This window comes from Syngnathus floridae, chromosome 7, assembly GCF_059516105.1.
Source record: "Syngnathus floridae isolate MCC-2025c chromosome 7, RoL_Sflo_1.0, whole genome shotgun sequence".
Taxonomy (NCBI): domain Eukaryota; kingdom Metazoa; phylum Chordata; class Actinopteri; order Syngnathiformes; family Syngnathidae; genus Syngnathus; species Syngnathus floridae.
In genome coordinates this window covers 17,461,390-17,484,817 of record NC_142419.1, presented here as the reverse complement: position 1 = coordinate 17,484,817, position 23,428 = coordinate 17,461,390, and the positions used below count along the sequence as shown (strand labels likewise).

At 45.3% G+C, this 23,428-nt stretch overlaps 3 protein-coding genes, 1 long non-coding RNA gene and 1 other non-coding gene across 10 annotated transcripts; 4 read left to right on the top strand and 1 right to left on the bottom strand.

Moving 5' to 3' along the window:
* Positions 1 to 387: 387 nt before the first annotated feature.
* Positions 388 to 1,382, top strand: LOC148395734 (histone H2A-like). Of its 4 annotated transcripts, none has more exons than XM_088381633.1 (3): positions 550 to 609; positions 758 to 823; positions 902 to 1,382. In XM_088381633.1, exon 3 carries the CDS (start codon positions 922 to 924, stop codon positions 1,333 to 1,335), a length of 414 nt encoding a protein of 137 aa, XP_088237759.1. In that variant the 5' UTR covers positions 550 to 609; positions 758 to 823; positions 902 to 921; the 3' UTR covers positions 1,336 to 1,382. The 4 variants fall into 4 exon arrangements, with proteins under 4 accessions (XP_088237756.1, XP_088237755.1, XP_088237759.1 ...); XM_088381631.1 differs by having other exon boundaries at positions 587 to 636; XM_088381630.1 differs by lacking the exons at positions 550 to 609; positions 758 to 823 and adding an exon at positions 388 to 531.
* Positions 1,383 to 2,319: 937 nt separating this feature from the next.
* ppp1r37 (protein phosphatase 1, regulatory subunit 37) lies at positions 2,320 to 17,930 on the top strand. Of its 2 annotated transcripts, none has more exons than XM_088381381.1 (13): positions 2,320 to 3,856; positions 9,187 to 9,284; positions 11,226 to 11,271; positions 11,417 to 11,517; positions 12,314 to 12,433; positions 13,066 to 13,216; positions 13,293 to 13,448; positions 13,808 to 13,920; positions 14,679 to 14,820; positions 14,925 to 15,091; positions 15,333 to 16,554; positions 16,644 to 16,725; positions 16,832 to 17,930. In XM_088381381.1, the coding sequence occupies exons 1-12, from the start codon at positions 3,151 to 3,153 to the stop codon at positions 16,718 to 16,720; spliced, it is 3,099 nt and encodes a 1,032-aa protein (XP_088237507.1). In that variant the 5' UTR covers positions 2,320 to 3,150; the 3' UTR covers positions 16,721 to 16,725; positions 16,832 to 17,930. The 2 variants fall into 2 exon arrangements, with proteins under 2 accessions (XP_088237507.1, XP_088237506.1); XM_088381380.1 differs by having other exon boundaries at positions 16,644 to 16,734.
* Positions 17,931 to 20,186: 2,256 nt separating this feature from the next.
* On the top strand, positions 20,187 to 22,536 carry LOC148395732 (proton-coupled zinc antiporter SLC30A1). Its single transcript, XM_088381106.1, has 4 exons — positions 20,187 to 20,700; positions 20,963 to 21,372; positions 21,775 to 21,962; positions 22,081 to 22,536. The coding sequence occupies exons 1-4, from the start codon at positions 20,187 to 20,189 to the stop codon at positions 22,322 to 22,324; spliced, it is 1,356 nt and encodes a 451-aa protein (XP_088237232.1). The 3' UTR covers positions 22,325 to 22,536.
* LOC148395730 (uncharacterized) lies at positions 20,273 to 23,194 on the bottom strand. Of its 2 annotated transcripts, none has more exons than XR_015859478.1 (4): positions 22,699 to 23,194; positions 22,073 to 22,274; positions 20,961 to 21,952; positions 20,273 to 20,658 (listed from the first exon to the last, which is right to left on the bottom strand). It is a non-coding gene; the product is annotated as an uncharacterized LOC148395730 (long non-coding RNA). The 2 variants fall into 2 exon arrangements; XR_015859477.1 differs by having other exon boundaries at positions 20,278 to 20,658; positions 23,037 to 23,194.
* trnastop-uca (transfer RNA opal suppressor (anticodon UCA)) lies at positions 22,996 to 23,082 on the top strand. Its single transcript has one exon. It is a non-coding gene; the product is annotated as a tRNA-Sec (tRNA).
* Positions 23,195 to 23,428: the final 234 nt, after the last annotated feature.

Genomic DNA, 23,428 nt, shown 5'->3' with positions numbered 1-23,428 from the left:
AGTGCGACAATGAGACACGGAGAACACAGAGAGACATTTGGACTGTGCTTTATTAATTTAAAAAGATGGCAAAGGGCCAATCACAGAGTAGGCGGAAGACAAATTAAGCGAGGACCTTCCCCAGTAGGGCGTCCTTGAACAGATTGGATGCGAGGAAGCATGCAGGGTTCAGCTACAGACGCCGCTTTTAACACTCTTCTTATCTTTGGCGTCTTTTGACATTTAACAGCTTAAATAAAACTCAATAATATTAATAGTGATAATCATGAAATGAATAATAATAAATAGAAATGAAAAATTAAAAAATAATAAATAAATAAATAAATAAATAAATAAATAAATAAATAAATAAATAAATAAATAATCCAATGGTTTAGGATTTTTTTTTTTTTTTTTTTCTGAGCGTTCTCTAGATTGACAATGAGCAAGTGCCAGGTGTCGTCAATCAACATGCGGCTGTGGCCCTGGAATAAAAGCAGGTTGCTGAAGACAAATTTCAAGGTCTTGTCTATTTTTGAGCTGCCTGGCGAGGTAGGTAGCAGTGGAGTAAATGTGTGTTTTGTGACTTCAGTTGTGTCTCTTTAGAGTCCTGCCTGAAAGCTTGCAAAGGTAATGTGATGTGATGTTCAGCAATTGGTAGGTGTAGTCTTGGACTTGTGTTAAAATGGAAAGGTGGTCATTTTTTTTCCACTTGTAACTGAACCAGGAAATTTATACTATTTTCAATTCTCTTTCATCATCTCCTGTTGGAAAACAGAAAATGCTGAAACACTGACTTATTGGACAGTTTTAGATTTAACATTGAGTTGTTGTATCTGTGAAGGTTAGTAAAGTTTTATGAGTTGTGCATTGTCTTCAGGCCCATCAACCAAAAACTGATTTGTCACTGATTTTTGGACAGAATCCCCGCAGCGCCCGAACATGTCTGGCCGTGGAAAGAAACCTGCCCCAAAGTCCAGATCCGCGGTTTCCAGATCTGTTCGGGCGGGCCTCACCTTCCCAGTAGGCCGCATCCACAGGTTGCTGAAGAAGGGCAACTACGCCGAACGTGTGGGCAGCGGCGCACCCGTCTATCTCGCTGCCGTCTTGGAGTATCTCTGCGCTGAGATCCTGGAGCTGGCAGGCAACGCTAGCCAGCATAATAAGAAGAAGCGCATCTCTCCTCGCCATATCCTGCTGGCTGTGAAAAATGACGACGAGTTTAATGGGCTTCTGGCTGGTGTCACCTTTTCGGAAGGCGGTGTGATCCCCAATATCAATGCGGCGCTTCTTCCCAAAAAGACCAAGCCCACCCAAGAAAACACTTCTGATGATGTTCAGTCACAAGACTTTTAATTGACATTTGTACAGTTTATTTAATAAAGGTATTTTCTTAAATAAGACTTGAGTGCTGAGTTTGTAGATGAAATGACCTCAATGCTACTTTGTTGATTGTATTTTACACTAAGGTCGTCGGAGAGATGAATTGCAAACTTTTAAGGAGAAGCTCAGTGTGGTGTACTGCCGCAAGTATAGTGTCAAATATTTTTGAAAAATTATTAAAATTTGACTGCAGATTAATGTGGAGGTCTGTGCTACCACCTGCTGGTTGATTTTAATTTTTTTTTTGTTTTCCCCTTAAACATGAAAATATCAAGGGGGAAATCGCTGTCAACATACTGGGAAGTTTATTAGGAAATCACAATTCATGAACATTCGTTCAGAGGCTGGTGAATGAAAGTTGAATAGTTTTTAAATTGAGCGTTATTAAATTGCTTTTAACAAATATATGTTCAGCTATATGCTGTTTACACATTCTGTCTTGACAATTTTAACAAAAGGTGTTTTTATTCAGTATAGTACTGGAAATCCTGAGGTGTTTTTTTTTTTTAAATGCTGATAAACTTTCAATATGTTGAAACATTGAAAAAATATGACGACTACCAGATTGACGTAAACTCCAAACCCTGGAGCCACAAGATAGCGCCATAGAGCGCAATTACAAACACACGCGCGCACACACACGCGCGCACACACGATTCCAAACTGTTAGAGCATTCTGAGTTTTTAAAAAAACTTTTATTTGCTAAATGTGGGGGGGGGGGTTAATCTTTATTTGTTTTATTTTTACAGCATTGTAAAATTTTGCGGAAAACCTAATATATATATTATTGTATATACTGTACGTACTGTAATTGGCAGGACGAAAAAATGTTCGATTTAGTAGTTAAAAATGCTTCATTTTTACACCATCTAAGTAGCTTTTGTGCACCTCTGCATGTTCCTGGGGAGATTTTTTGCAACACTGTTAAACGGTGCTGCTGTTGAACGCAACCGGGGTGGTACGACGCGCTGACGTCACACGTGTGAACAACAAACGGTTGTTGGACTTTCACGAGCTAGCTTGCTCTCCCCGCGAATCCTCGCGTTGGAGAAAAAACACGACCAACTCCGTGTACTTTCCACCACCTTGTCCGGCGACTGGATATAAACCATCCTCGAAAAAGATAAGGCACGTTAGGACCGAGGGCAGGTGTCTCGTCGGGACGGAAGTTAACCCCACAGAGGAGACATGCCGAGGAGGACTCGTTGTGTGTCGGTGTGACGCCTGTTTCTTTTTCCAACCAGCCGCCAGTGGTGTTCGGGTTGCTGGGATGTGTGAGCCGTGTGTTCCGGCGCGACACCCGAAGTGAGACGACCGACACGATTACTTTCCATACGGCCTAAATAATGGACTTCGAGGTGTTACGTGATGCGGCAGGTATGCGAGGATACGCGGGCCTAGATGTCATTGCGGGGCATCAACTGTAGCACGCTAGCTAACTGCAGTTCACATCGCCCAGTTCCAAATGAATAAGATTGTTACTGTAGGAAAAAAGAAAAAAGAAAAGCTCACTTTCCCAATGTTAGGTTCGGACTGGCTAACTGACAAACTGGTGGTCCTCTATTCCTGCTGTCCATCCATTCCCATTTAGTGTCCTAAAGTTGCTTCTTAACTGTAATTGCAATTGCACATGTCACCCAGGCATCTTCTGATGTGTTATTGATGACCTCTACACTAGCCCTCTAATTCAAAAAGCAATCATTAGAGCGTCCACTTAAGATTTTTACAGCCGGTTCATTTGTCCATCCAGAGCGAGAGACTTTTTGAGTTTAACTGGACATGTAAACATGAATATCGAAGAGCAGCGTCTCGATCTGTGCAATGTCAAGACCAAAACGAGCATGGACGATGAGCATCGTAACACTACCTTTGGCACGGACGGGGTCCGCATCTCTGAACTGATCAACGATGCCGATAGGCAAAGTGTCGAAAGCATGCCTCAGCTCACTGACAACCTTCAGGTGGCCGAAGGGGACAACTGCAAGGTGAAGGACACACTGGAAATTGATGAGGTTAACGGGAATAGACTAAGCGCTGACCACACCGGGTCGCCGAACCCGACTGACTCGTTCTTTCCTAATAACGGGGACCACAAGGACAACGCTGCCGCGGATCAAATGAAGGACCCGAAGGACACTGAACCCGTAAAGTTGAACGACCCGGCAGAAGATGACGACGGCGGGGAGATGGACATGGGTGTGGACCTGAGCTTGGACGAGAGCGGCGTGCTGGAGGCCGAGCCCACCGCTGTCAGGTCGCCGCCAGGTGATATTTCAGACACTTCCGGTCAAGTTGTCCCGGCCGGCAGCGAGGCCGAAAGCCAGTCGGACGCTCAGGATCCAGACGAGTCGTCTGGCGCGGAGCACGCCGTGCTGTACCCCACAGTGGAGGAAGAGAACGATAAACACAAACTGAGTGGCAAGAGGGTGACGTTTCCGTCAGATGACGACATTGTTTCTGGAGCTGTGGAACCAAAGGACCCCTGGAGACATGGTAATTAATACACTCTGTGTGTGTGTGCGTGTGAAAATGTGTGTGTGTGTGTCTTAAGTGTGAAGATGATCTTTATCGTCTATCATCTAAGCTGTTGGGTGTACCTGCATGAACATGCTTGTTAGCCCGCCTAGATTTGACATGAATCCAAACATGCGCCACTTTGGCTCGTTAGTATGAAAGTAAAAAAAAATTGCAAAATCACGATAGGGGGAAAAAAAAAAGTCACATTGTTAGATTAAAAAAAAATCTGTTATTTGAACAAAAGTTATGACAGTAAAATATGCTTTGTTTCCTTGCTGATCATTTCACGTAAGTGCCTTCCTATTTACTGGGTCCGCTCCTTTCTATGGAATATGAAAACACAAATGCACTGCCTTGCCAAGTCCTCACCTCACCCCTTTTAAAAAACACAAGTTCAAGTCTTTAATTATAAAAAAAAAAAAAAAAACCTGCGTGACAAAACGGTTAGTCACAATTTCCGTAGCTAGCAACTCCACCGCTGTGCCTAAAAAAGACAGATACCTTGAGCATGACAAGTTTTGGTTAAATTAACATGTATTGAAATTGAAAGAGAAGATGGTTGAAATTAAACAAAAAAGAGACAAGCACTGTAAAGTGGGCGGATCTCATTTTTATGTTGTATTTACACGAGTCCAGGAAGTTGATGCCGGACATGGCACAGCTGTAATCGTGCTGCTTGTTTGCTGGCTCACAGCGAGGCGTGTTTGTCACTTGAGCAGCTCAGTCGAGCGGAATGTTAAGCCCGGTGTAGTTTTGGAGTTAAGGCATTACTTCGTTTTAAACCAAATCATAGAAACAACTATGAATTGGGCTTGAGATCAAAATGCCAGGAGCTTTTTTTTTTTTTTTTTTCTTCCCCCCCCCCCCCAACCACAAAGTGAGTCACTGTTCAGAGCTGAATAAATAGCTAGTGTAAATGTTCACCAGGCAACTCTAGAAGTGCAACTCTAGATTGCAGTGGCAAATGAATGACGGACTGGGGAGGTATCATGACTTGCTGCCTGGACCTGGAGTCAGGAGGAACAATGGTCGGCCTGCTAGGATCGTGTTTCCAATTCGCCGTCGGGGCGCTCCGTTTGGCAGGATCGCCGTGTCTGAAAATCTACACAGAAGCTAACAGAAGCAACACTTGTGCTCTGGCATCCACATGATTACTCGAGGTGGGACGGTGGAGATAACGTTTTGGGCCAAGGGTTCGCTATATTTTCTACTCGGGTTCTGTTTCACGGCAGCGCGGTCGCCATCGGGCCACCGTTCACGTTGAACCCTGCAAAAACACGTCAATGCAAAGTGAATCGTAAAACCAAATCAAAGCCACATCCCTGAGGACGCGTTGTCTCATTCAGAGTGTACCTAAAACAGAGCCCTGTTGCATCCCTAATGCAATAATGTATCATGAGAGTGCTTTGTCGCCTTTTGTCGGGTTATTAGTGGTTCTATTATCCTGGTCCGGGACCTATTGACACACTATTATAGCGTTACAGGTCGGTTTAGGTCATTCTACAAACGATAGAATCGAAATTTTTTTCGTTGTAACCAACAATCATTAAACTGGGCTTTTGGTTGTGCAACAATAACCTTTGAGTGTTCCATTGACCCGGTTTGTGTCATCAAAAGGAAGCAAATGAGAGTCAAATTTCCAACCGAAAACGTTTTTTATTCTTATTATTTTATGTGTCGAGCAGTGATTTCTTATCTCATCCTCAATTCTGCGTAGGCAGGCCATTGTGCTCGCTCGCTCGTCAAACAGGAATTCCTTGTTCTCCCACTCGTGGACCTGCTCCGTGGGCCGACCAAAATATTATTTTAACACTCCACGCGAGCGCGCTTTGCACATTAAATACCCCCTTCATTTAAAAATAGAACCCTTTTGTACCCTTCATGGTACCATCTGGTCCCACTCACCAGTCGTATGCGAGAACCGGTTTTGTATTTTGAGGATTGATAATGTTTTGTGGATTTTCAAAGGCTTCCGAGTGGTACTTATCGTGTTGTTTGTTGATTTTTGTCAATTCGATGATGGCAAACTTGCTCCATTTCGCTTAATAATGGGAAAATAATCTGTTTTATATCGATTAGACTTCTCAGTCGTATATGCTGCTGTTTTTGGAATGCGCCTGTTTCAATTTTTGCAAGGCTATTTTGTCTGAGTTTTGCCCAGACGAGTTTGAGCTCCCAGAATCAGAGCCTCAGTTCTGCCCCCCCAAACCACCCACCTCTGTCCAAACAGTCAGCTGTCAAGTGTGAATGACGTTGCCCTGGTGTCCCGGGAGCGTTGCCGCAGACTGGGAGCGGGGCGTCTATTTTGAAAACTGGCACGGGCATGTTGAGCGGCAGCTGATGTCAATCGTCGCATCGGAGGCAATTTTCGCTCGAAGCTGCCGGAATTGAAACTCGCATCGTTTAAGATGGCTCCCAAAGTTTTCACCTTGATTTGGGAAGATGATCCACTTCCTGTGATGCAGCTAGTGCATTTTAATGTTCAGTGACCTTTAAAGGCCGATTGGCCTAACAACAGTGTTTGCCAAAGGCTCAGGTTTCCCCGCACACACAAAAATGTCAGGTAGGTCTTCACGTGTTTGTTTACAGCTGCTGTATTTACAACAGTAACACAAAAAAAATGACTTCGACTCAGTTTTGATGGACAGAAGGAGGTTTGATACAAGTCAATTTTAACAGCGGTACAGAACTTTTCGTACGTTTGCCGAGCTTATTGGGCTACGTGAGTTCTTAAAGTACGAGCCGTCACACGATCAAGTCAAACTTTGGCTTGTGAGCAACAAATTGAGATACGATAGCCCGATGATGTTAGCGCAAACTTTACGGCTAGCAAAAGAAAAACAGGAAAAAGATTAAGAGGCTTCCTTCCAGCTGTTTACTGCCGCTCCCTGTCAAAGTTAACCGTCAAATTAAACATAAAACGAAAATTACATGAGTATTTAAAATATCCTCACAACGGCGCCTCGGGGAAGTTGGCTTATTATTATTATCCTATGATAAGAAAAATGAATACCGCCGTGACCGTCTCCTTCGTCTGCAATTTTTAAAAAGTGCTGAAAATCATGAACACAAAATGCTATTATGAAAAATGATATGTAAAAATTATATGTATACACTCGATTAACCTTGGCAAGCTGAATGGAAGCGTGGCACTCAGTTGAAATGTGGCTTAATGTTGTGGCCGGTGAGTTCATATCTGAGACGGAGTGGATTATCATAAGCTGTTTGCATTCCAGTATCTGGAAGCGCTCCGTTTGCAATTCCGTCCATCGAACGACCAAAACGCTTTACAGGCTATCGACTCGAGAGACTTAGGAAGTAATCAATACGCGACAACCGCGTCTTTACGGAGAAATCATTCTTTCCTTCAGCACAAAGCTAATGGTTCCAGACGGTTGTTTGCTAATTGTGTATCACTCTGCCGACTAACCCGGAGAGTTTGTTTAGTGGGCGGTTGAATATAAACCAGGTCAACGGCTTGTAGGTTAGGCAAGTGGTTTTATTGAAAGGCCTACTACTTCATTGTAAGGATGATATGATCCACACGCTATGGACATGGATGTCCTTGAGTGGTGGTCAAACGGTTGACACGGCAACCGTGACCCGTTAGGCTACATCAAGGCTTTTTATTGTACCTTTCAAAAGTGCAAAGGTCGAAGTAGTCCACAAACAGATTAGAAAGGGATGAAATTCAAACACAGGTGGGGATGTGCAGAAGGATACCAGGACAACTGTCCAACTGGATTTAGAGACTTGGTCACCTTGCTGACTCAGCAATCCCGCGAGTTAAAAAAAAAAAATGAATCGATGCTACCTTCCTTTCAGCAGATTTATCTTCAGACCTCCGCTGACCCCCAGTTTAAGCCTCTTAAACTGGGATTGCGGTTTGTCTCGGTTAGACACCGTCAGCATCTCGACCTTTTTGTTTTCCGTGGCTACCGCCGCTTCCTCCGAGCATGCTTTTCAAAGATGTTTGGGAGCTGCCATTTCCCCCTCCTCCCAGTCACCACTCCCTCCCGGCATGTCCCGGCAGCATAGGAGGAAGTGATGAAAAACAAAAGAAGGGAGAAGAAATTTAACTCATTCGGTGGCATTGATGGCTATAGACGTCAAAGATATGAACTGGGTTGGCAGTGAATGAGTTAACGATCTGGCCATCTCTTGGCTCTTTCTAGCCGACTAAGATTTTTCTGACCCTTCGCAAGGTTTGAAAAGCTCCCAGCCAAGCCGTTACGCTCTCCTGAAATCAAAGACTCGAGTGTGTGTGTGGAATGGCGTGAGACCACCAGCAGGCAAACTCCACCTTCCCTCTGGAAGCGTTGCGCCACCTCACCTCGGCACAATCGCTCTAGTCCAAGGACTCGGTGTTCGCTGGAAGGGGACACCCTGTACCGTTCAGACTTGCAAGGCTGCACACGTCAAATACTGTGAGCGGTGTGGAATTAGAAAAATAATCTTTCAAGTATATCTACAGTGGCTTACATTGATTGATTGATGAGTTGATGCAGACGGAGTCGCACCTTGGCGAGACGCTGGAGAATCCTGACTTCTCCTGAACTGACCTACAAACTGCGGGCACGCACGTCTGCGCTAACCACAAACGTACTTTTTTTTGTGTGTGCGATTTCACCACATTGCTGACTTTTCTGTTCTCTCGGTCACGTCCACTGAAATCAGAGCGCCAGGTCACCTGATTGCCGTCCCTCCAAATTTCATTTGCCGCAATCGATACACAACTCTCAAAACTACCGAGCAACGAAAAAAAAGCAATGAGTCAGAGTTCTTTAACATGAAGTGATGCAATTAAACTCGTCACCCCCCCCCCCCCCCCCCCCCCCATACTCCATTCCTGTCCTAATATTCATGCCTCGACAGAGTCATACCGACACTCCTCTCGTCTATATTTATCAAAATACCCGTGCTTAGACTGAGTAAGTTCTGAAACACTCTGACTGTAATTGATGATGATAGAATTTTATTCATCCCACAGCGGGGAAATTGACATTACGTTAATTAGTGCTCAGCGCTTACTGGGCACTTGTTCATTTAAACTTTGTAAAGATGATAATGCAGGATTTACAAGATGAGTCAAGCCGCTCTTCGAGTGAGACATCCAACGCACACGTCATAAAGTATGCCACAATTGATGTTAAACTGTTTAGATTTCACAAGATCTGACAGATTGATGTCTGCAATAACTGCTCATTTTATACGTCTATATTTTGCACGGTGGAGAATTTCGGGAAAGTACCCTCGACGCCGCAACGTCAACAAAACGTAAACGCTCTCCCATTGTGCTTTTGCAGCTCAGAATGTGACGGTGGACGACATCCTGTCTTCGTATAAGCAGGCCTGCCACAAGCTCAACTGTAAACCCATTCCCAAAGTGCTCAAACAGATTCAGGTGAGACACACACACACACAATTGTGTAAAGATATAACACACGGCACATTAAATGTAATCAAACCCCCAGCCAGCTGAACTCCTATCCAGACCCGGTTCCATTTGCTCTCTAATTTGATGTACCCGACTGCAATTTACTGCAGTCTGGGTTCCTGCTGAGTCTGCTATCCTGAAGCTAGCAACTGCTAGCATCACTCGAGTCCACGCGCAGAAGCACCACATCAAATTTGACCCCGACCCCTCACTCAAAATAGTTACAGCCCCTTCCCGTACCAGAACAATCTGACTTCTAGGAAATCCAGGATTTTTTTCTCTCTCTCTCTATTAGATAAGGCACAAAGGCTCGTTTTTGTAGTCTCATGTTTTCTTTTGCAGCCTCGTCTTGTGGGTTAGCCCAGCAGTCATGTGTCCCATAATCCCTCTGTCAAATCCAGCGCGGCGAGGATCGCCTTTGTATGTGAATTAGCACACATGATCGCCGTGGGTTTGAATCCCTTGCACTTTTTTTTTTGCCTTCGTTACAAAGTCCATAGTTCAGCGGTCAAGGAGTTTTTCGATTGCTACCGTTAGGTCAAGAGACTCAACAAAGGAATCCCCCCCCCCGCCCCCCAGCTAGCCAGCACGCCCGGTCAGCCGAGAGTTAACGTCACAGCTACTTGAGGAAAAACACATCACACTGCTAAGCTGATGCTCAAGCCTTCACTTTATGGTCTGGGTACATTTCCACTGACCCACTATGGCGGACCATACCCTTTCCGTCCTTTCTTCCTTGTCATATTTTGAGAAATCGATTCCCTTTGTTTTGTTATTTGATTGGATTTTTTAATTGATTGATTGGTCATATAAAGATGAGGAGTAGGAAGAAGTCACATTTAGTCATATTTGTGATGTTTGGCTGTTTTTTTTTTTTTTCTTATGCTGAGTCATCTTTTAAGTAAGCAGCCAGGTAAAACATGTTAGTTTGTCCGTTTTTGGGTTTTTGCAGGAAGAGTTTGGTTGCCCCTGCCCCTTCCCCGCTAAATGCGGTCTTTAATAAGACCACGTCATGCCCTCCCAGTAGGGTTGTGTCATTTGTAAATAAGATGGCTGTTTAGCAGCTGCATGATGAATGCCTTCGGCAATGCAACTGCCACCGTCACAGTCTTTGGACCTTGTTACCAAGAAGTCAAACAAAACAAAAAAAATGGTTTTGTCCTACGGACAGCAAATGTGTGCCAGACAGTGGAACACCCGGGAGGTTTCAATATTGCAACTTAAATGGAGCTTTTTTTTTTTTTTTTTGTCTTGGAAGGAGTTGGCTCCTCTATCTCACCATCTCAGCTCTCCAAATATTTGATTTATTTTATTCACCCGATTGTACTAGCTTGTGCTCTTCTATCATGTGACGAGCGTGGAGGCATGTGATTAGGAAAATAATCTTCTTTTCAACTCTGAATCTTTCTCTATTTATGACCTCTTATACACTGTAGGTTGTACGTTGCGTCATGTCAGGTGAGTTTATCAAGACTCGATGAGTCATGCGAAGTGGCACGTCCAGGCAGGCTCGGATAATTACCAGCCGTGTGGCACGAGGGCAGAGGTCACGGAGTTCATGTTGAATGGGGATGGAGAGCCAACTATTTGCTGGCACATAGTTTCGAGGGCAGTGTTTGCGTGGGCGAGCGTATGAGCAGAGCATGAGGCAAAAAAAGTACAGTTTTGTTTGATGTGTGCGCTGCTCAGCTCTCACAACTAGCAGATTCAGTCACATGCGCAAAGCAACACACAAAACAGAAAAGAGCTTGATTTATCAAGCAAATGTCGATCTCAGATTACATAAGAGGAAGTTTTTTTTTATCTTAGTGGTTTGTGTGGTGTGGAGATGTTTCAAAATGTGCAACGCAATCTGTGATTTCATGTCTCACTTACGCTAATGTTTTTTTCTTTTTTTTTTTAATACAGGAACTTATAGACCTGACCCAGCGAAATGAATGCTTGGATCTAAAAGGTAAGCACAAAAAAAAACCTGTTATAAATTTAGATTAAGATGTTTGACAACATCCTACACAATACAACGGAACCTCCCAAACTTAGAATATTTGACTTTTGGGTGTGTTTACTGTAACACGTTGGTCTTCTTTCTTTGTGCACAGGTGAAAAGTTGGACTACAAGGCGTGCGAGTCCCTGGAAGAAGTTTTAAAGAGAGTCCAGTTTAAAGTGATCAACCTGGAGCAGACCAATTTAGATGAAGATGTAAGAAGAAATCCGTTGTATTTCTAAGATTTGTGTGTATGGGGGGCGTCAGGGGATTTCCAATTACTCCACAGACCCCCTTGGGGCTCAGGCAGGCTCGATAGCGCCGACCCGAGGGACAAATCCCGTCACAAGACGACACATAGACACATTGTGAGGTTTATTTTGAGTCGCAGACACAAGTTGTGCTCGCAGCCAGACTGCGGTCGCGCTGGCACGAAAGGCTCACTCTAATTACGGCTTGCTGTTTTCTTCTGCTTCTCTCGCAACTTCTCCTCCTGCAAGTAAATGCCAAACGAAGGCAGCGGAGGCAGCACATGCGCCGGCCCAACGTAGGCCTAACGGGAATGAGTCACCGAGTAACATCGGCTCAGCCCGAGATGGTCGGAATAAGAGGAGGCTGTGATAAGGGCATGTTGACATACGGCTTGATGTCTTCCATTTTTCAAAGGCATTTCTCGAAACCCGACAGGGTGAACTTCTTTAGAACTGGATGTAGATTTCTTTAGAACTGGATGTGACTCACTTTCAGCCGCCCCGAAGATAAACACACCAGTAGTCAATCGTATCCCCATGACACACACCGAGACGTGTGATGATGTAATTTGACTCCAATGAGCTATCGTGTCTCATTTACTTTTCTTTTATTCCTCTTCTGCAATTGGAAACAATAACATAGCATAAACCTTATTCAGCATAAGTCACCTGTAGCTCAGTTGTTGACATTTATCTTATTTATTTATATTTTTATTTATTTTTATTGAATTTATTAATTTTGTTTATTTTTCTTTGTCAGGGCGCCTCAGCTCTGTTCGACATGATCGAGTACTACGAGTCGGCCACGCACCTCAACATCTCCTTCAACAAGCACATCGGCACGCGGGGGTGGCAAGCCGCCGCTCACATGATGAGGAAGGTGAGATCGGTTGGAATTCGGTTTGGAACGATCAGTCATAAAATGATTCGTATTTTTTAGCCGAGCGTGGAGGCTCACTAGTCACCATAAGTGTATTGTAATGAAGAAATCCTCCCGGCAGAGCTTTCAATTCCCGCCTGACATGACAAAGTGTCAACTCATGGGATCCAATACAAGCGCATCAAACATTCAGCCCTTGCTAAGATTATATTCAAATCTGTGTTTTGACTGACATTTAAGCGGATTGACGGAATGCAATATGGCCTTGCGTCAGTGTAACATTGTGACACAGCCGCTCACAGCAACAAGGACGTTTTGCAGGCGACCCAATGTGATAGATGACTCAAGGCCGTCACTTGACATGCCGCATTGTCTTGGTTTCCATGTATGATATGATTTATTCATTCCATTGCATGAAAGGGAAGGCTTTTGTTTGGTTTCCTTAAAACCGCAAACCTCCCTTGCCTCAAATAGTGGCCTGTGCTCTAATAATAGCCGCTGAGCCTCACTTAATCTCTTTGACAAATACAAGCCAATTTGTTTCTCTTCTTCTAGTTTTTAAATCCTTTAAGGGAGACATGAGTAAATGCAGAGTCTCACCAATCATTTTTTTTTTTCCCCGCCACCATCAGACGAGCTCTCTGCAGTATCTGGATGCCAGAAACACGCCCCTGCTGGACCACTCGGCTCCCTTCGTGGCTCGGGCGCTCAGGATCAGCGGCAGCCTGGCGGTGCTGCACCTGGAAAACGCCGGCCTGTCCGGCAGACCGCTCATGATGCTCGGTACGAGCCGAACAAACGGCGAGCGCGTTCCAGGAAGGAATTCATTTCATTTTCGCCGTGACGTTGTTGTTTTCAGCCACGGCCTTGAAGATGAACATGAACCTGCGGGAGTTGTACCTGGCCGACAACAAGCTCAACGGCCTGCAGGATTCGGCCCAGCTCGGCAACCTGCTCAAGTTCAACTACAACATTCAAATTCTGGACCTGCGCAACAACCACATCCTGGACTCAGGTACTCGAGCAGCCCCTCGTGTTTTGATGCGTGCGGATACTAAAGGGACTCATGAGCTCGTCAGCATCCGAGTCTCTTGTGCCCACGCGTTTATTTCATCTCCATTTATGTAACAGATGCTCAGAAGAGCAAAATATCTCTCCGCTCGAGACTTGATTGAGTCGGGGCTGATGAATACAATATCATTTTATCCTCGTGAGTGGAACGACTCCGAGTTATTTTTTGACGGCAAGTTCTCTTATTTCGACTCATTAGTCACAACGTATTGACGCGTCGCATGCACGGAAGTGATATTTTGCCGGCTTGGGCGGGGGACACAGATGGACTGACTTTTGCTGGCGCGGGCGTTGTCGTCACAGGTTTGGCCTACGTGTGCGAAGGACTAAAAGAGCAGAGGAAAGGCCTCGTCACATTGGTGCTATGGAACAACCAGCTGACGCACAACGGCATGGGCTACCTGGCAGCTGCACTGGTACACACACACACACGCACGATGACAGCAAGACAATAGGCGGCTCTGGCTAAATGGTCGTGGGTCAAAAAAATCTATTAATAATTTAAAAATGATCATAATAAATAAATAATGAAATAATGATAATGGAAAAATAAAATGGATATATTTCAATACACCCTAATTCTCGACTTAATTCCCGTCAAAAAGCATGACTGCAATATACTGCATTAAATGTTCACATCTGATTCCGTGGCCGGGACGAATGAACAGAATTCATCGGTTTGTTTTGATGAGTCATCACGTCCTCATCACATTGATGGCCGGCCAATAAGGAGCTCATTGTTTGCGGTTCCCCATTTAGACATTAGTGACTGCCAGCTTGTCAGAGCAGCACAAACTCCGTTCTGGTGGTTTTGTCCTTTGCACACTTGGCGGCATTGATTGGAACCAGCGCATGTTTGGATTGAAATGTCACACTTTATTGCAGCAGTGGTTGTCCAACTTTTATAGCCAATACTTCCTGTGGCTCTCAATATTCCTCTGTCACCTCCTACATTAATCTTTCAAAAGTCTTAAAGGCTATATATACTGAAATGACAAATAAATGCATGGGAAGAGCTTGAAAAAAATAATCACATATTAAATTCCAGTCACAATAATGAATGGACAAAAAAAAACACAATTAGATGAATTTTTTTCCCCAATGGTTCAGCCTTAACCTTAACCTGGGGTATCCCATCACTTGTAAAGTGTTTGCTGCTTTTACATTCTCTCAGCCTTGCACCCAGAGTCTGGAGACGCTCAACCTGGGCCATAACTCAGTGGGCAACGAGGGCGTCCACAAGCTGAAAGACGGACTGATCGCCAACCGCTCTGTGCTCAGACTGGGCCTCGCCTCCACTAAACTGTCTTGTGAAGGTGATCAATTCCGGCCCTTTCCGGTTGAGCGGTTTCAATTTTTTTTTGTGCGTGTGTGCGCGTTTTTCACCCCGGCGCTTATTTTTCCGCCTTGTCCACTGCAGGAGCGGTGGCGGTAGCTGAATTTATCGCCGAGAGCCCGAGGCTGCTGCGTCTGGATCTGCGGGAAAATGAGATCAAGACAGGTGGACTGATGGCTCTGTCGCTCGCCTTGAAAGTCAACACCTCTCTGCTACGTCTCGACCTGGACCGGGAGCCCAAGAAAGAAACTGTGAGCAAGTCAATTATTCATGTGTGGAAAGATGACATTGTGTAAAATAGTCAAGAGTCATTTTTATTCAAATTAATGTGAGACAGGGTTCCCATGGGAAGTAAAAAGGTCCTGATTTGAATCATGATTCTAATAATCAAAAAATGTACACTGTATTTCATTCACCATTAAGCTAAGGAGGTTACCAAAGCTTGAACTTGTGAATTTGAGCTTGAGTCTTGGCACGGTTCATGTCGTGCAGGTGAAGAGCTTCATCGAGACCCAGCGTGCCCTGCTGGCCGAAATCCAGAACGGCTGCAAGCGGAACTTCATCCTCGCCAAAGAGAAGGAGGAAACAGAGCAGATGATGAGGCAGTCGGTATCCATGGCCGAAATCGCCACCGAGGACGGAACGCGAGAAGAAGAAGGCGAGGAGAGCAACGACGGGAGCCCAGAGGATAAAACGGACAGCCAAGAGCAGCCGAGCGGCGAGTCGGAGGCGAGCGCCGAGGTGAGCGTTTCGCCGATCAACCTGGACTCTGACTCCGACACTGAAGATGAGGAAGAAGTGATCACGAAAGCCTCGTCCGAGCCAAAAGCGGTCCAAAGTCCGACTCCCCCTCAAACCGAAGTGGTAGCGCCCGCATCGAGTTCCTCACACGTGCCCCCGCCGCCCTCAATGAACACCATTTCAGGGATCACCGTCACCAACAGCCCGGTTCCTTTGGGCACGCCTCCCTCGCCGGGCCGCTGCATATCAGTCTCCAGTCCCGGGCGAGGTCACAAGATTTTCATGGTGACTCGGGTTGAGAGCCCGCCTGAACCTCAGGCTGCTGCCGGCCACACCGATGGGGCGTCAAAGAGGACCTCAGAAACAAGCGCAGCCACCGCCAAGCAAATCCAGCCCACGCAGGAGGATGTCCACGACAACACGACGCTGAAGCGCACCCACGACCACGATGTCATTGTCAACACTTTAGAACCAAGTCAACAAGCACCAGCCTCGCCTTCGACCGCTCAGCCTGAAGCCTCCCCACCCCAGACCCCCTGTGAGGAGGTGAAAGAAGCTCCTGCTGTGGAGGAGAGCGGAGCGGCGTCGCCGGAAGCCACGAGCGGAGACGCCAAAGAGGAAATCCAGACATCCACACCCACGCCGGACCAATTAACGCAAGACTCTGAGCATCAGGACGACCCAAAAGAGGTGAACGCCAGCCCCCCGACTGTGACTGAGGACGAAAGCCACGGCCCAAAACCGGACGGGGAACATCAGAAAGCTGAGCCAGACGGACAGGAAGTAGCACAGACCGCTCCCGCCGACCAACCGACATCCGTCACTGCCGTCCAAACCGAAACGGAGGCCTCCGCCGACCAGGGCGAGCCGGAAGTGGCCGGTTCGCTTTTGCCCAACGGCCTGAAACCCGAATTCTCCCTCCACCTCCTCGACACCGACGGCCCCAAACCCGGCAGCTGTGTCATGGAACACGGTGCGTGTGCGCGTCTATGAGCCGCGATACTTGATACACAAATGCATGGATGAATATTTCATGTGTGTGTTTTGTTGTTGGCTATGTAGTGAGTGCGAGCTGCACACAAGACCTGGAGGAGCTGCTTCTCGAAGCCAGTTTGGACACTGGAAGAGATGCGCCCTGAAGAAGGTTTGACCGGTAGCCAAATCTTTTTTTTTTTTACTTTTTTTTTACACCCCCCACCCACCAATTAGCTTCCTTTCCGCATTCTCAGCTAACCTCCTGTCCTCCACAGGTCCTGTGAGGACAACAGGAGTCAAGAACACAAGAGTCAAAAACACTCTAATGATCTCAACGGGTTCTGTAGGGAATCACTCAAAAGTCAACGTGACGTCACTACATCATGTGCGTGTGAGGAGGACAAAGACAAAGTAACCATGCTGTCATCACTACATTTGTGATTCTTTCCACGGCAACAAGGACAGACGGGAGTAGGAAGAAAAAAAAAAAAACACTAACCAAAGACCAATCCAGGTGTGCGTGTGTCTTCAGGAAAGCTTTTAACGGTAGAGCGTAAGCTTCCCTGACACACAAATAATAATTGTGGAGCTGGCTGAAGGCACCAGCCAGCTTTAATGTCACAGCACTGTATCCAGTGACCATCAAGAGTTTTTTTTTTTTTTTTTGTCCTCCTCATCCATCGTTCCAATTTTGAAGGGACCTCCGCCTAAGTGACCCCGTTTCCCAGTTTTTGTCATTTCTAGTTGTCACTTTGGCCCCTCAGGAATCAACACAAAGCAAACCTGAAGCAACGACCTCCACTGCTTGCTTCACGGGTTGCTCAAATCAGTAGAACATCTCTTCTTCACCCCTTTCACTCTTTGGGGGATTTTTTTGCACCTTTGACAAATCATTTGTATTTATTTGATGAGTTTTTGGATTTATCCAACCCCCCCTCCCCTTCTTGATTTGTTTTTAAACCCCACCCTGTATTTGATTTGTATATTTCCATAGAGCAAATATTTAGGTTGTTTATTTTATTTTACCATTTTTGGAGGGGGAGCGCAAGTTTGGAGTGGTTGACTTGTTCAGTAGCAGTCGGGGTGCATTCCTGACAAACCAAGTAATGTAACCGAGAAGCGACATGTCACGTGGTGGTGTCGTCGACGCCGGGTGGCCGCCAGAGGGCGCCGCTCCTTCACGCTGCTGCTCGCCGAGTCATGTGAGTCCGCCAAATCAGGCCGCTTCTCCGTTTTGCACCCCACTGTTTGTAAATGCTTTAATTTTTAGACCTTTTTAATAAATGGTTAACTTAATTCAAAACTGTGCTGGTAATCACAAAGATATGTATGGCGAAATTTGTTCCACTCAAATAAATGCATGTAATGACTCGACCACTCTATTGGATTTATTTACATGTCTTGCGTAACCGTAAGGGTATGGGGCTTTTGAGAGGACTAACGTATAACTAATTAAACTAAAATCTCTAATGTGCTACATGCTCAGAATTGGGTTTTTTATGTCATGCTATTACAATAAATCAAACAATGAGAAAATTTGTAAGCAAACATTTTTAGGTCCAAATATCTCAATTAATCCAACAATTATGATCAATATACATGCGCTATACGTTTTTTCATGAGAATGCCCATGCTTAAAAACTGGATAGAAAAAGTCTACACACCCCTGTCATGTTCTTGTGACCAAGATAAAGCATTTTCCGATATTGTGAGCGTTAACTTGTACAGCTCAACTCGTACATTTATTCACGTTTACTAAACGGCCAGCACTTGCCAGAAATTCCTGCAGCTCCTTCGTTGTTGTTCTTGGCCTCTTGTCATGTCATCAATTTTGCAGGGATGTCCACTTCTTGGTAGTGGGTAGTATTTTTATTTTCTCCATTTGATCATGACTATGGCCCATGGTATATTTAATCCTGTGGAAATTCTTGACTGATACTTTGAACGTTGTAATAATGACTGAGAGTTCATGTATATACCACAATTGGTCGTTTTTCCATGATGTGGGAAAAGGGGGTGCAGATCCTTGCTGCTCGTCCCGTGCTTCCCTCCAGGGGGGTGTGGGAGTGTTCAAAAGTGTCCTCGCCGGGTCTCCGGGTGGGCTTAGTTGTACTTCAGGAATGTGCTGGCAGGCAGTGGGGATTTATCCACGGTGTCAAACTCCATTCGACCTGTTGATTCGCAGCCCACTGGACGGAAAGGAAAGCTGCCGCGTCATTCCTGGGAACAGCAGAGGAATACTGTACTTTTTTTTTTTATTAACTCACTGGCCCCCTCCAAAAAGAAGTTCCCTGCACCTTATGATGTGATTATGTAATCATACAACACAATGAGGATTACATCAGGGTTCATTAGCATCACGCTGTTGTAAATTTTGGCCTGCATGACTTTCTGTATGTTGCCCTAAAAGGCCGGGCTGGCAGCAGTGGGATTCCGCAGAGGTTATTAGTGCTGGACTGGGAGGTTTAGTTTCAGTAATGTAGAGGTACATAGAATATAGAAGGGCCAGTTGTCCCTGACCAGAAAAGAACCGAGTAGATGGCCTTTTAGGGACGACGAGTATACTGAGACTCAAGCTGCAGCTGTTATTCCAAGCGATGAGATCGTGAGTCTCGCCAGGTATAAAAGATGCCATGCCTGGCAGACGAGAGAGAGCAGCTAACATCTTTGCTTTTGGGCCACTCGAATATTTGGAGAAACTTCCCTCTGACGTCCGTTGAATAAAATCTTTTCCCAATCAGCCGTGTGTCACTGAAGTGTTCCTTCTCTGAGCCAGCCGTCTTCCACCAAGTGTTTTTTTGGAGACCAGCGGAGCAACAAAGACAATTCACCACAACGCCACCAAGCTGGGTGCGTAGGGAAATTTAGGTGGGCTCTTGAAATCACCAGGCTTCCCATCCTAATACATTCCTATATTAGAATTTGTAGGTCATAATATTAGTTTTTAAAAAACCCTGTCAAAACCCTGAATAGATAGATAGATAGATAGATAGATAGATAGATAGATAGATAGATAGATAGATAGATAGATAGATAGATAGATAGATAGATAGATAGATAGATAGATAGATAGATAGATAGATAGATAGATAGATAGATAGATAGATAGATAGATAGATAGATAGATAGATAGGAGGGCAGATGATTGCGCCTGCCTCTCTCCATCTCACATGGCAGGGATTAGAAGAGTGGAAGAGGAAGAGGCGGGAGTTAAGGTGGTGAAGGAGGAGGAGTGTGGAGATGTTGCACACAATGAATGAAACCTTTTGGATTGGTGTACACGAGGGTCCTTCTACCATCGCTTCTCTTTTGGCTGCTTAGACTCGCGTCCGCTTCCTCGCAGGTAATTATGATGTTTCTATTTTGAAGATAGTACTGATGAATGTATTTCCATTCGTCAAGAATGACTGAAACTACATAATGTACATAACCCATTATGCTGAGTGTATGTTTTTTTTAAACAAGCACAAAGTTTTGAGTGTCCAGAAAAGTGTAATATAAATCTAATACATTATTATGGACATAAAGAGGAGCAGCACGCTGAACTGGATTGCAGCATTAAATCATGATGCATAAACCCTTTAATTCTTCTACATTCATTCTGATTGTATTTATTTAATTTTATTGACGATGCGTTTGAGTGCAGACATGAAGAAGCTGTCACATTACTGCCTGCTGGTCATCACCTTCCTGGTGCTGGTTCTGAAACTGATCATCGGTCAGCTGTGCAGGTCCTTCATCTTGCTGGTGGATGGCTTCCACACGCTCTTTGTCCTCGGTCACATGGCTCTTCCTCAGCCTCAAAATGCAGCGAGTCCTTCCGCTTCAAGGCTGTCGTCAGAGACGACCGATCTCGCCGAGGTTCCGCCGTACGCCGCGTCCTACCCTCACGGCAGGAGGCGGCCAGTGGGGGTCTTCGTCTCCGCCCTGCTCCTCGTCTCCTTGTGCGTGACCTGCTTGTTGGAAATCATCAGCCACCAATCTGTGGGGATGCACCCTGTGGAGCAGCCCTGGCTGCTGGCGGCGGCCGGCGTGGTCGGTTTGCTGCACAACGTTATGGTGCTCGTGATGACCTGGAGGCGACGGGGGGCCGGGGCCCAGGCTGGAAGAGAACACGAGTGTTACATTGAAGTCAACCACATCGGTAACACGTCAAATTTGACCCCTGTTGACGTCAATATAAAATATTCCAGAGTATTTATATCCCGTATATAGTGCGCTTTTTCCATTCTTGAATAGTAACTACAGGGTTCTAAAAATTCAATCCACGTGTGTACTTTGAAGTACAGTACAGTGATTGTTCAGGTGCGCTCTTATTTTGATATACAATGTTGTGTATATCCAGGTGAGGATTTAACTTTGAAGTGGAGCACATTGTTTTGTTTGTTTTGCATTTTCTCTCACAGCCACGTCTCAGGAGGGCTCCGAAGCCGCAGACGAGGCCGAGCGAGGCCCGTGTGAAGCCAGTGGAGATCAGAGCGGGACCACTGCACGCTCGCTTCACAACTGGGGTCTGGTCCCGTGCAACCCGATGACCTCGGCGGGAGGAGTCGTGGCTGCTGAGAAAACGACAGAGGAGCCAAAGTTGGGCGAAGAAGTCACTCGGGACACGAGGCAGCGGCTGTGTCCTGCTTCTGTGGTGATGGTAGTGCAGGGTCTGTCCACATCAGTGCTAGTCCTGGTTAATAGTTTAGTGATGCTGCTGGTAGGCCCTGACTTCCGGCATTCTCCGGGGGCCTGTAGCCTCTTGGTGTACCTGGATCCCAGCCTGGCCGTTTTGGCTGCCATCATCCTGGTGGGCGGGGCTGTTCCGCAGGTATGAACGTGAACAATACTAAAAATCCAACCACAAAAAAAAAAACAAGTGCACGAACAAAGATTTGGAAAACCGGATTTTAAAAATGCTTTGAAGGATAGAATGTGACAGAACTCAGTCATATATAATTCTTTGCCCTCTGAGAAAAACGATTAATATGAGGGCTGTCTGATTAGCTGAGAATTGGGACATGGCAATGAACAGTCTGTATTATACTGCCCCCAGGTGGCTAAAGTTAGCACACCAGAAAGAATAACACAATGGCCATTCAATTATTGTAACGTGACAAACTGTTCATTTTTTAAAGTTCTATTTAATTAATTGTGTCATGACTGTGGGTTTTTTTTTTCACGTAAAGATCAAGTTACTGCGTGTGTGACATTTATGTGTAGCCCTCCTCAGATGCACAGGTACGGGCTGCTGCTGATGCAGGCCACGCCTCCGCAAGTGAGTCTACCGGACGTGAGGAAGCGGATCGGGATCGTGCCGGGGGTGGAGGAGTTGCATGAGCTTCACATCTGGGAGTTATCCGATTCGTGTTTGGTGGCCTCAGTCCACGTGCTCTGTCACGCTGACTTTCCTGTACACAGGTACCCCCACTTCTGAAATGTTAGGTATCTATGGACATCTTAAAATTTAAAAGATGATGACACAAATGTATGAGTTTTTTTTAATTGTACTAAAGGTCACTTTCACTGACATATTCAGGTGTGCTGATCTCATGTCAGGGGTCACCAAGGTCCTGCAGAGTGTCGGGGTGAGCTGCTGCACAGTGCAACCTGAGTTTGCTACTTCTTCTGCCCTCCCCAAGGATCCAACTTGCCCAGGTCCGGGGCCAGCCTGCAGATTGGCTTGTGATAAGATCTGCGACGCCCACATGTGCTGCCCTCTCCCACCTCAGCCTGTCATGGAAAAAGTATTAAAACAAGAGAGCCAGGAGATGTGTTTGTAGCAAGACATTCATGAGAGAAAACCTAACATCTGCCCTCTGGATGGTATTAAGCACAAACCATCTCTGATGCTCAAGATAACATCATCAACATCAAGATAGCAAGGTGGGTTGCCTGATTGGTGTTTTGAGTGTGATTTATGTTTGAAAGACAAAGTAGGCTCTAGCAAAGAGACCGTTATGATGTGAACGAATCAGAAACCTCAGAGACACAAGCAAAATTATTGGTTGAATGTACTAATTTTCTTTTATTTTTTATTGTTCTTATTTTGAACACATTTTAATGTCTTAGTTCTATTATAATAAATAAACAAATATTTCACAGATATTTTATTTCTACATCTCACATGGGCAAACAGAAATTCGTACAAGGTTACCTGTTATGACGGCATCTGTCGCCGCCTTTTCTCTCCAGCACAGCCAATCAATACGTAGCTATTTTGCATAAACTCGGCATACCTGATGTTGTTCCTTTTAGCAGGGTTTTGAAAGAATCGTGCTTCGCTAGATACAAACTATCAGTCCGTATAGAAAAATATTTCGTAATTATGACTATTCATAAACTAAAATATGACGCTGGATGACAATGCCCAATGACAATACCAGGAAACCGTCACTAAGAAAGAGTAGTAGATATTTGTGCTATATGTTACTGGCTGGCAATTTAATCTTGTGCCCGGATGACCCTCGGTGGTCCGGGGTGCAGGCTTCAAACCTGTAGCTGCCTAGCGGCAGAGTGGTCCGATTCCACCTTTCGGGCGAAGATGTGGATTTACTTTAGAAGCGTTGTTGGTTAAGTCCCTTAATACTGCTGGCGCTTTTAATGTTTACAGCTAACTAGCAATAGTGACAGGGGACCGCATCCGCCTATTACTTCCCGTCTTTCAAAACTTGTTCTCGCCCTTCAAAATAAAAGTCAACTTAAATTGTCAACAACGCACAATAATGAGACATCGTCATCCTTCCTAAGGTGCATTTTAAGGAAGCAGGGTAGCTATATGAATCTAATTTATTACTATTACGTCTACAATACTCTTGAAACCCTCTTTTGAAACATCAACCCTTTCATAAAATCACAACCCAAACTACAAACCCTAAACACCTCCT